Consider the following 12,757-nt stretch of genomic DNA (forward strand, 5'->3'; position numbering starts at 1 on the left):
GTTTAATGTGGGAACATGTAAGTGTTCTCTGCTGCTGCAACCCCATGTTTGACATGTGCTAAACAGTGTGCAGTGATACACTTCTGCTTGCAGCAGCATTTTACCCTGTCATCGAATCTTCCAAAACTTGTTGTGCCTAGTCTGCTTAATGGAGAAGGTATGCTTCCAACATCCATCTTGTGTGATGAAGTGTGGACATTTAATACCTCGTCACCTACTAGTGATTTCACCATCCTTCAACTACCTTGCGTAGTTGCTTGCAACAGTAGAACACAAACAGCTGACTAGGTTTGCCGTTTCAGAAATGCTCATTCGCACGTGCCAAACCATTAAACTCTGTTCTTTGTCAGCGTTGCTTATCCCATTACTTGATGCAGAAATACATCCATGGTAGAAGCAGCTGAACATTCAGATTCAACACAACTTTGAAATATGGAAAGGTCTTGATTGCACATGTTTGTATTAAACGTTACACATTTCAGAAGGTCATTATTAGACTGAAGCTGTGGAAAAAGTGTAGAAGAAAATTAGCTATAGGACATACGAACATAACACGAGTATATATCTTAGTATTCTGTATACAAAATTTTCAATTAGTGTTGTACTTACATTTAAATCCATCTCTAGTACAAACCTCATAAAAGAGCATGTAGACTGAATGTAATACAGATATCTAATGTAGGCATATTTGACAGTGCCACTGTTTATTCGAAGAGAACCAGTGCCAAACTGTTTGACTAGAAGGTATTTGTTTTGGCCAAAAACCCATATGTATAGCAGGTGCCTGCCCCCCTCCCCCCCTCTCTCTCTCTCTCTCTCCCCGTGTGTGGTTCAATGTTTCCTTTACCAAACGGGAAAGTGCTGATAGATAGACACAATAAAAAAACACACACAGACAAATTTCAAACTTTTGCAACTAACGGTTGCTTCATCAGGAAAGAGGGAAGGAGAGGGAAAGACGAAAGGATGTTGGTTTTAAGGTAGAGGGTAGGGAGTCATTCCAATCCCGGGAGTGGAAAGATTTACCTTAGGTGGAAAAAGGACAGGTATACACTCGTGCGCGCGCATGCACACACATCCATCCGCACACAGGCACACACGTGTAAAACTATGATTTACATGCGCGTGTGTGCGTGCGTGCGTGCGTGCATGCATGCATGCATGCATGCATGAGTGTATACCTGTCGTGGAATTTTTCCCTCTGTTATATTCAGTGTTCCCTTTGTATGACACGTAGCAGTCTGACTTCATCATAATATTATTATTTAATAATTGAGGCAGCCTTGTGCAAGTGCTACTCAGAGATTGAGGTTGAGACAGAAGAAAAAGTTGTGAAGGGTGCAGCAAGCCTGTCAGAAGACTGAACACCCAACAAAAAAAATGAAAGCACTGAGACAGTTAAAACCGTTTTTGTTCGTTGTGACTTTTGTGTGTTTATCCGGTCTGGAGCTCAAAGGTTTGCCATTTTGGCACTCATTTTGTTCTACATATGACTGTCATGGAAATGAAGTTTATCTATTTTGTGATACTCGTACGTATGTCTGTTGTGTGATACAGTGATTCACTACAACTACAGATATTTATAGTGAACTTTGGACACAATTGAGAAATGTGTGTTCATCTGGTCTATGTTAGTCTCAAAATGTTGCTTTTATTCAGTGCAGGTGTTAGGTAAATGTGTGTATTGTAAAAGTATCTCATTCTTATCGTGTTGCATTTGCCGGCAGGTGTGATGATGGCCGTTGATGCCATTATTGATCATCTGAAGACACTCTCTAAGCCAGTGACCACACCTGAGGAGATTGCGCAGGTGGCAACCATCTCTGCCAATGGAGATGAGAAAGTTGGTCAACTTATCTCGGAGGCCATGAAGAAGGTGAGTGTTTGTCTGAATTAGACAAATTCATTTCAGGGTAGTGATTTTCTGGAAAATATGGGAATTGAATTTATTGGAAAAATTGGAACCATGTCTATGCATGTTCCCCACAGGTAGCGCTTTACCTTCCTCCGCTCCTACCCTGCTATGTCTCCCCATCCCCTCCCCACCCCAGCCTCCTCTTTACCCTAACATTGCTTCTCCCATCAGGCGCAGTAGTTCGCAGTCCATCCTCAATGGCCAGAGGTAGGTGTGTGTGTGGGGGGGGGGGGGGGGTTGTCTATTTAAGTAATTTCAACATGTTTGGCAGTATTTTTGTTGTCTTGTCTGCCTTTCAACATTTCCTCTAAATAGTGAGTAGTAGTCTTCCCTTTTCATAATACAGTGTGCAAAGAATATGTGAATATTTAATGGGCAATATAAATTGAAACTGGGCGTTTCTGACATCTGAAGTAAATGTTGTCACAGCAGCATCAATGATAACAGCATCGAACAAAATGCACTATATAGTCACTTAGAAGAAGGTGTAATTAGATGTATGACGAACACTAACTTCACTTAAAACGAATGTTTATTCAGCACTTGTGCGCGCGCGCGCACACACACACACACACACACACACACACACACACACACACACACACACACACACACACACGCGCGCACACGAGAGTGCGGAGCAAACTGCCTCCGGCCAGAACACATGCAGTATATATACAGCTACAGAACATTCCAGTACAGTGATTCTTGACATTTGTGAATACTTCTAGAATGTACTTTAACCAAATATAGAAATTAAAATTGTACAGTCCAGGTGAGTTTTGAACTGGCGACCCTCCATGCAACAGTTTAGTATCATAACCGCTACACTACAGTGGTACATCGTCCTAGTCCGGCAATGAGTCATCGGTCCTGCTTACTCGGACTCCTGATGACTGATTCTCACCCTCGCGGTGATTTTCTTAGAACTTCTTTTGCAGCTAAGGTCTTCGTCACTGTTCCACTTGTTGCCTGTCACTGGAGCTTCGAATTTACCTGGGTTGCAGTATTCCTATAGGGCTCCATACGAAGGACGTGGGCAGTATCTCTGATCTGGGTCAAAATCTTCAACTTCATAAGTAACATGAGACAACTGTCTTACTACCTTATAAGGTCCAAAGTAGCGCCTGAGGAGCTTCTCAGAGAGACCAATCTTCCGAACAGGAGTGAAGATCCAGACGAGGTCACCAGGCTGGTAAACAACTGGGTAGTGGCTCGAGTCATACCTTCGGCGATTGTTTTCTTGAGCCTGCAGCATGCGGAGCCGAGCTAGCTGCCGAGCTTCCTCTGCCCTGGTTAACACCTTGCCGATGTCGTCGTCGTCCATGTCATCAGGATGTAACGGAAACATTGTCCATCGTCACTTCGCGCTCATGCTTCAGGAAAAGTGGCATACATCCTGTGGTGTCTTGTTTGGCGGTGTTGTAGGTAAACGTCACGAAAGGTAGCTTCTCATTCCAGTTGCTCTGCTCAACATTGATAGCATCTTGGCCAAGGTCTTATTAAGGTGTTCAGTAAGCCCGTTAGTTTGTGGATGGCAGGCAGTCGTCATGTGATGAGTAATGTTGCACCGGCGGTTTCTCTGTCACAAGATTCGATTGAAAAACTTTCCCTCGATCTGTAAATAATGACCTTGGAGCACCGTGTTTTAATACAATGTCATCCACAATGAATTTGGCTACCTCGAATACTTCAGCTGTTATCACAGCTTTCGTAATGTCACAGCATGCCAGATAATCAGTGCAAACAGTAATCCATCTATTGCCGCTAGCAGACTTTGGAAATCGTCCGAGGAGGTCGATCCCAACACGCTGGAAAGGCATTTTGGCTGGTGGAATTGGTATGAGTCGACCAGGTGGTTTCTGAGGAACTGCCTTTCTCCACTGGCACTCTGGACAGTGTGACACATAGTGACAGACACTCTTAAATAAACCTGGCCAGAAAAGTCTCTTGCAGATCCTATCATATATCTTAATAAATCATAAATGACCAGTCTCAGGTGTGTCATGGCATTTCTGTAGAACATGCAAGTGCATGTGTTTAGGAATAACTGGTAGCCACGTCTTTCAAAACGGATCATAGTTTTTCTTGCAAAGTAATCCATTAACTACCTTAAATTGTCCTTTTACATTCTCTGACTGATTAAAGGCGAGCATAATTTGAGATATCTTGGCGTCCTTCTGCTTAGCAGAGAGATCTTGGAGTGCACCGAGACAGTCACTATCTTCATCAAAGTCTTGATTGTCTTGCTCAGGGTTTCTTGAGAGACAATCAGCATCTGGGTGTTTTCTTCCACTTTTGTTCACTATAGTAATGTCATACTCTTGACAACTTAGTGCCCACCTGGCGAGTTGTCCTGTTGGATCCTTAAGACCTGTCAACCAACAAAGTGAATTGCCTTCAATAGACTGTCGAAATTTGCACATGGCCCATATCATAGCAAGGCATTTACTTTCTGTAGTTGAGTAGTTTCTCTTGCCTTTTGTAAGTATCCTGGAAGAATAGGCTATAACCTTCTCTTTTCCATCCAAAGTTTGCACCAGAGCAGCACTGATCTGATACCTGGTGGCATCTGTGTGTAGTTCTGTAGGTGCTCTTTCATCATGCAAACAAAGTACAGGGTCAGCCAATCGGAGCTTTTCACAGAACATCGAAAGAATCTTGTTGAGCACCACCCCATATAAATTTAGAATCAGCTTTTAACAACTCTTGGAGTGGCCTGGCTTTGATACGAAAGTGGTTGACAAAACGATCGTAATAAGAACATAATCTGAGGAAGCTTTTCACACCTCTGATACTTTTAGGAATAGGAAATTCCATTATAGATATCACCTTTTCTGGATCTGGCCGCACATCTTCGTTTGACACAAGGTGTCAAAGTATTTTGATTTCTTTGTCTCCAAAGAGACACCCTTCAGACAATCTGGTGTATCGTCAATTTGTGGAAGAGGGTAAACATCATTTTTAGTTGTCTTAAGCTTCCTGTGCTCTCTGGCTTATTGGTTGATGGTGTCCAGTGTTAATCGATTTGTCTAATTTGCTCTTCACCTGTCGATGGAAGCATTCAGAGAACTCTTCTTCTGTTGTTCCTTAGTGAGATCTGGTGATAGTAGAGCTAGATCTTGTTTCATAGTAGATTATTCTTCAGTGGTATGCTTCTCTTACATTCCACTACAAGACCCATGGGTTGATGCATGGCTTGACATGTGACAATTACCTTTCTAGCACAGACTGCAGGTATGATCACTTCTTCCAGCACACATAGTCTCCATACATTCGGATGCACATCTTCCTGTCAACCGTATCTCATCTCGTCTAGCATTATCTTCAAGCAAGGACAATCTATAGTTGCCTGAGAATCTTCGAGTCCCATCCAAGAATGACATCATGACTACACTCTTGTAAGACAATGAATTCTTGGGGCTGTGTATGACCACTTATACAGACACGAATGATACATCTTCCTATTGATTTTACATATTTCCCGTTACATCTTCAGCAGAGATGTTTTGTTGTCGACAAATACGGTTTTCTGCTACTGGCGATGGTACTTCTCCGAAATGACTGAATATGATGCTCCAGAGTCCACAAGAGCTTGGAACGGTCAGCCATCCATGAGGATATCAACATAGTTTCCTATCATTTTTGTAATGATGGACGGCGAAGGATTTTTCTCATCGGCGGCCTCACCTTCGAGCAAGGTTGCATCCTTCAGTTTCCCAGGTTGCAGTGGCTCGGTGATCGGCTGGAGCTTCTAATCGGTGATGGAGACCGTGACCAGTGTGTTGGGGAGTGTCCTCTCCAGTGGCTAGCTTGCAGCAATGGTGACGTACATCGTCTTGCACCCACATCTTGTCTTGTCGCGCGGGAGTCATCAAATATCTGCCGCCTTTCTAGACAATACCACACCACCTGACCTGGTCGTTGGCAGTGGAAACATACTGGTCGGTTATCCTGAGTCCTCCACACGTAAGTCTTCCTTGGTGCCCAAATAGGTTCCTCATGCAGCATTGTAGGAACATGACTTCGCCTGGTTCTCAACTTTTTCACCGTTTTAAAGGGAAATTAAGGACAAGACATTGGGTTCAATGTCTGTTCCACTTCCTCCCTTATGACCTCTTGAAGTGTCTCGGTTTTTTGTTCGCCATGCAATCCAAGTGCCTTCTGAGTTTCCTCTCTCACTATCTGACGAAGAACACTTGCGAAATCAGTTTCTTCTTCCATCACAGACATCGATACAACGTTTGGAAGCTGTTCAAACTAATCACAACAGCTAAGCTTTCATGGCCGGCGTCTTCATTAATTAAAACTTCCGGGCTGAATTGCCGTGGTCCATATATAAAACTACTACTCCTTCCTGACTTGTTTCGTTGCCTACTGCAGGCAACATCATCTGAGGTGAGTTGGCGACTCTCCTAAGATGATGTTGCTCGCAGTAGGCAACGAAATGTCAGGAAGGAGTAGTAGTTTTATATATGGATCACGGTAATTCAGCCTTGAAGTTTTAATTAATGCTGTTCAAACTTCTTGCATGTAATTCTCTTTAATACATTGTCTCGATATACCTGCACCATTTTATGAAGTTGTCTTCTGTCGAAAACTCTTTCAGCAATAGGGTTTGATACATGTCCTCGGCAACACCTTTCATGAGATGTGCAACCTTACCTTCCTCCTTCATTCTAGGATCCACTATTATTACATAGCTCCAAGAAGTCTTGAGTATAGTATGCTGTAGTTTCTCAGCTTGTGAACTTCTCATCGTTGTTCTCCTACCATTGCTTGGCAGTGCCCTCCAAGTAGAAAAATACTTTGGCACAACACATGGTGTCATCCCATTTGTTAAATTTGCCTATACAATCATATACCTTCACCCACTTGTTTGGATCTTGGCGATCATCAACAGAGAACCCAGAAGGATGTGTTATGTGGTGGCACACAGTTTCTGTCATCATAACGTCCTCTTCTTCATCTGTTTCCAATAGATTGCAATCTGTTGAATATGGCTCGAACTCAGGTTTCTTGACATGTAAATGGTGGCTCTGTCGTGGCCTGATGGGAGCCACTGTGTCGTCGATATGTGCACTGCCAGAAGTTCAAATACCCAGCATCTCCACCAGAATAATGTCATGTAGAACAAGGTGTAGTTAGGTGAATCATAAACACTAACTTCACTTAACGAAGGTTTATTCAGCACTTAGACATACAAGAGTGTGTAGTAAACTGCCTCCAGTCAGAACACATACAGTATATATACAGCTACAGAACATTCCAGTACAATGATTCTTGGCATTTGTGGATACTTCTAGAATGTACTCGAACCGAATATAGAAATTTTACAGTCCAGGTGAGTTTTGAACTCACGACCTTCGATGTAGCAGTTTAGTATCTTGACCACTACACCATGGTGGTACCCAGCTTCTTCTGTGACGATATGTTGAGCATAGGCTGCAGAGAACAGTGTAGGGGAGCTACATTAATTTCTGTTGTGTATCATCTGCAGTGGAAATTGATAATTGTTTGTGCTCATTGTCAGTTAATTTCTAAATGAGCATTTGCCCACTAAAAGTAATTTTTGTAAAAATTCAAAGTTTCCCAGCTCCTCCCGTGGTCCCCCCCCCCCCCCCCCCCAGCCCCTCCCCTCCCCGTCTGTGGGTGTTTTTCTTCTTTCCATAATGCTTCCTTCTCATGTCATTCACTGCCACAGTACATGATACAGTGGCTCCAGTGAAAGCAAGGATTGCTGTTTTCCTTTTAGCACTTGACAGTGGGGTAGCTTGCTCTTTGCACACGCAGGAGTGATGGGCGATTTTGTGGCTCATCCGACCACACACACCACTCGCAAGCCTCTACGCCCATTCACTTTTTGCCATGCTGAGTGCTTTAAGGAACATATAAAGTACACTAAAGAATGGGAAGTAGTTTATTGAGTTGTAGCAATGTTTCTTGCTCAATCGTGTCTGCTTCCTGCGTGCTCTGTTGTTGGGACTCTTCATAGTTGTCTGTGAGTTTTCAGGCTGAGAGGCCATTTTCGAATACATGATTGTAAGTAGAAGAAAGTACGTAGCCATGAATTAATCATTAACACAGAAGCAAACTGGCTTTTTTTATGTGAATATATATGTTTCATAGATCAGCATTGAGTATTAAAGTTCGTTTTTTTTTTCCACTAAATTTCAATCCAAAGTAGTACTTCCCCAGTCATTTCACAGTATCATGCTTAGTAAACATTGGACATATGGTTAAGTGTGTCTGGTATGAAATGTAATATTACTATGAAAGGATACAGAATTGTTGAGAAAACTGTGAATCCTAACTGAACTCTTAATAATTGTTAATAAGGGATGTGGCAACTCAAAAACAATTCATTTGAGTCTACTGTACTGGTTGTTACCTTACTAGTTTCTTAAATGTCTGAAGAATTGTTTATAGAACCTTACACAGTATAGCGTGCTAGGACAGCACTTTCACCACGTGTTATTGATTTCCATTCAATAAGCTATTTGAATGGGAATAATAAGTCCAGTACCAGCACAATTTCAGCACAAATTTGTTAGTAGTTGCTGAAAGATTACATACCCAATAACGGCAGATCTTGTTTGTCTAGAGGGTTTCATCGTTTTCTTTGTCTGCAAAATGAAAATTCCAACATCTAGCATGGCCTGGGTTTTCTTCTGTTTAAATAAACTCCACTGGATTGGAAATACTTGTCGCTAAACATTATATTTATTCAAACTTTTTGTTCCGTGCTACACTTTTTGCAATGTAAGTTTGCACTTCTTAGCATTTTTACTATCAGCATTGATTATCTAACTCCGTTATACATCACTGATTACAAAAGCACAACTGTCTTCATCCAAGATTGAAAAAGAAGTGGCGGACGAGCCAACATGTGTCTTGAAGTTGCAGATATTCCCACTTCTTAGCTTCTTTGGTCTACTGACCTTATACACTCCAAAGATTTATATAATCATTTAACATCTTAAACATGTTCATCATTCATTACAAAAAAACATATTCATAATTAAATTAATAAATTAAGCACATTTTCTGGCAGCATAATACTTTCGTGAAATTATTCAACTCTTTACTATGGGTATCACATTCTTCACTTTAGATAAACCTTTTTTCCAGCAGTCGATATTACACTACCAAAACAAGTAACATAAAACTTGCTCTCAGTTACAATAAAAATTGATTCAGGAAAATCTGGAGTTTAAACCTGGAAAATGCCACCCTGCTTCTGCAAGGAATGGGAGGGGGTGGGGGGGAGATCAAGAAATGGTTAGTGTTACAGTGACAGTGCAGTGTCATCTGGTCATCTGTTGTAGGGAAACTTAATTCATATCCTGTGAATGAGCGTCAGGGTGCACAGTCTGTGGTGTTCTGCTATTGTAAACCAAATTTTAAAATTGTGAACAGTAAACTTAACATACTTATAACTAACACTTGGACATAATGTACTCATTTCTTCCAGGTTGGAAAGGAAGGTGTCATCACGGTTAAAGATGGAAAGACTCTTCAAGATGAACTCGAAGTCATTGAAGGAATGAAGTTTGATAGAGGCTACATTTCACCATACTTCATCAACACTGCTAAAGGTAAATAAACTTTGTTGTAAAGAGCTGCAAGTGCTGCGCATGGCTACACCAAGTGGTGCTGTTGTAATGTACTAAGAGTTGGTTTTTACTCTTGTCAGCCAAGCCTTATTTAGATTGTAACTCCCCCTTCACTGCTTTTGTAGTTCACATTTTCATCCTAAGACTTGCTTTTCCATAACTCAATCCAGCAAACTGTGTCTGGAATAATAAGGGTTCTTTCTGGAACTAATCTGGGTCAAACTGCAGGGAGACAAACTAGATGATTGGGTAAACATATCCTGGCCACTGTTCATATTTTGAATAAAAATAATTAGGAATGACAGCTGAAGACTTTGTTAGAAAGACACACCTTTTGCTGGCAGCAGCATTACCAAAGTTGAAGGAAGAGATAAGGATTCAGGGCAACATACTGGTCTTTAGATGAGAAACTTCCACCTGAAGGTGGGAGAATTGGTGATTATCAGTGACACGAAGAAGCAGAAGGCAAAGGAAACAACCGTGCTGGTGATTGTCTTCAGCCTGAGGACTGGTTTTGATGTAGTTCTTCATGCAAGTCTCAAAACTACTTCAACATTTATCCACGTGAACATGCTTACTGTATTTTAGTCTCCCTTTAAAATTTTTGAACCTCCACACTTTCCTACATTATCAGACTGACGATCCTTCATGCCTATCGACCAGTCCCTTCTTTTAGTCATGGTTTTTTTCCATGAATTTCTCTTTTGCTCAGTTTGATGCAGTACCTCTGCATTTGTTCGCTCTACCCACCTAACCTTCAGCATTCTTCCATAGCACCACATTTCAAAAGCTTCTATGTTCTTGTTTTAATTGCCTACTGGCTGTTTATTATTTCCATACCATGCTACTTTCAAGATAAATATCTTCAGAAAAGGCTTTACAGCAATTAATTTTATTATAGATATTAAAGAAAATTCCGCTTTCTTAAGAATGCTTTTCTTGCCATTACCAGCCTGAATTTCAAATGTTCCGTACTTTGTCAGTCGTCAGTTATTTTGCTGCCCAAATAACAAAACACATCTACTACTATTAATGTCTCATTTCCTAATCTAATTCATGTAGCATTGCCAGTTTGCTTTGACTAAATTTCATTAGCCTTGTTCATGAAAGTGAATTGTTTTAAAGTCAGTTTTATATGCTGAGAAGAGAGATGTTTTGCCTTTAGAGAGACTTACCCTATAACTTCCTCAGTGGCAGGAAAATCGCTGCAGTGTTTGGTGTGATCGTACAGAGTTCATGGTGTTCATCAATGGCTGGTCTCTTGTATTAATTGTGCAGTCAACTGTCTGTTGTGCAGTGAACTGTTCATCATTACTTTAAATGTGTGGGAGCAATTCACATGGAGATACTGGTGAAAAGATGTGCAAGATTTTAGTGATTGTGTTTGTAGATACAGTCTTTATTTTTAATTTCAACAGTGAGTACTTGGGCTGCTGTATTAAGAACAGGCACTGACAACCATGCTGTTTAGCACTCAAAATTAAATCCACCCGAATGGCCAGGAGTGATGAGCTGCACGAAACTTGTCAGAACACTAATGTAGGACCAGTGAAGTATTTGGCTGATTTTACAAATTCAAAAGGAATAAAATTTTACCTGTAAATAAAGTGAGCTGCAGTAAGACTAAAATCCATTGTCTTCCCCTTTTTTTTAAAGTGGTGAGCCTAGGTAGTAGTGTTTTTGTTTGGGCGGAAACTATTGTGGCACTGGGGCACCATTACTCTTACCATTTAAGACTGAAAAAAAGTATCGTGCAGTGGGGGCTGTTCCAGTTGAATGCCTATGTATGTACAGGGGTAGGTAGACGCTTCACATGTAGACAGCCGAGATGCAGCCTTAAGTCATACGCCGCGAATGAATGCCCACAAATGGGGGTGGGCAAAGGCTCAGTCAAATGGCAGAAGGAAGCAAGAAGTGGTGCAAAAGGGCCACCAGATGGGTAACCTGTCTAGCAAGAGAGTCGCAGGTACCTTTGTGCAGAGGGCTGGAGCGAGGGTAGGGGAGGGGGACAACATTGTTGAACCAGCCTCTTGTAGTATAATGAAAATTACTTAGAGCTATTGACAAGGTGGGTGTGAGATGAGGTGTAGTATATTTGCTGTTATATATAGAGTTCTTCTATTGTTTTAGAGCAAAATAGGGACATTTTCAAAATATCAAACGAAAGAAAACAGTGATAATTGGAATGTGATACTTTTCACATGTTTAGATGTACTATTTATTTGTTGGAAATATAACTTGATTTGGCATAAAACTTTGATTAGACAAAAATGAGTAGTAGTCATAAAGTTTTAATTATCCCCTTGAAAACATAGGTAATTTGTTGATTTAAAGGTTTATGTCTGCTGCTATAGTACATATTGAAATACCTGAACTACGTTATTGTAGCATGCTGCTCATCACTTGAGGAGCCAAAAGATGCAGGTATTCTCGACTTTGTCAGTGGGCTGTGCCGTAATGTTTTGACTCTTTTTCGCACCGTGTTACGGCACTGTGATATGGGGACCAGTATTGATGAGAAATGCCTGACAAACAAAAATCTGCAACGTTATTTTTCAAAGTGATAATTAGGAAAGAAACATTCTACATACTGGAAATTTTTCTTTAAATATAAAAGTAATAAGTACGAGACTAAATTGTAATTTATTCTGTTTATTATTAATGGTTACCGGTTTCTGTAATAATAACCATTACTAGACTACACAAAGAAATGGTGCTTGGAGCTGTTTTGTACTACGGTGAAGTACCATCACTAGCTGCTGATCAAAACTTTAAATTTTTGACTACCCCCTAGTAATAAGTTTACCGAAGGCAAAGCAATAAGTTTGTGACAAGAATCATTTATCAAAAATGGAACCACTGAATCATTAGTAATTACTTAAATAAATTGTGCACTTTTACATTGATAATTATACATAGCAAATTGGTAACTTCTGATCGAATAGTGGTTTGTGTCAGCTGTGCTTTAAGTCAACCTAAAACCGTAGTGGTACGTCCATCTGATATGCAAATGTACCTACTTGCCTTTTGCTCCCTGTTTTACCTGTGGTGCCTTCAGAATTTCAAAGTGAGTATTCCAGTCAGCATTGTCAAAAGCATTGTCTAAGTCTACCAGTGCTATAAATGTAGGTTTGCATTTCGTTAATTTATCTTATAAGATAAGTGGTAGAGTCAGTATTGCCCAGTGTTTTCATATATTTTTCTGAATTTCAAAGTGATACTCCCC

At 40.8% G+C, this 12,757-nt stretch overlaps 1 protein-coding gene across 1 annotated transcript in view; it reads left to right on the forward strand.

Moving 5' to 3' along the window:
- LOC126295407 (heat shock protein 60A) overlaps nucleotides 1-12,757 on the forward strand; it is a 66,638-nt gene that overhangs the window by 17,071 nt on the left and 36,810 nt on the right. The window contains exons 4-5 of the mRNA XM_049987888.1: nucleotides 1,728-1,876; nucleotides 9,390-9,513. Coding sequence (XP_049843845.1) covers nucleotides 1,728-1,876; nucleotides 9,390-9,513 — 273 coding nt within the window. The remainder of the gene's footprint in view (nucleotides 1-1,727; nucleotides 1,877-9,389; nucleotides 9,514-12,757) is intronic.

Source organism: Schistocerca gregaria, chromosome 11 (genome assembly GCF_023897955.1).
Source record: "Schistocerca gregaria isolate iqSchGreg1 chromosome 11, iqSchGreg1.2, whole genome shotgun sequence".
In the NCBI taxonomy this organism is placed as follows: Eukaryota; Metazoa; Arthropoda; class Insecta; order Orthoptera; family Acrididae; genus Schistocerca; species Schistocerca gregaria.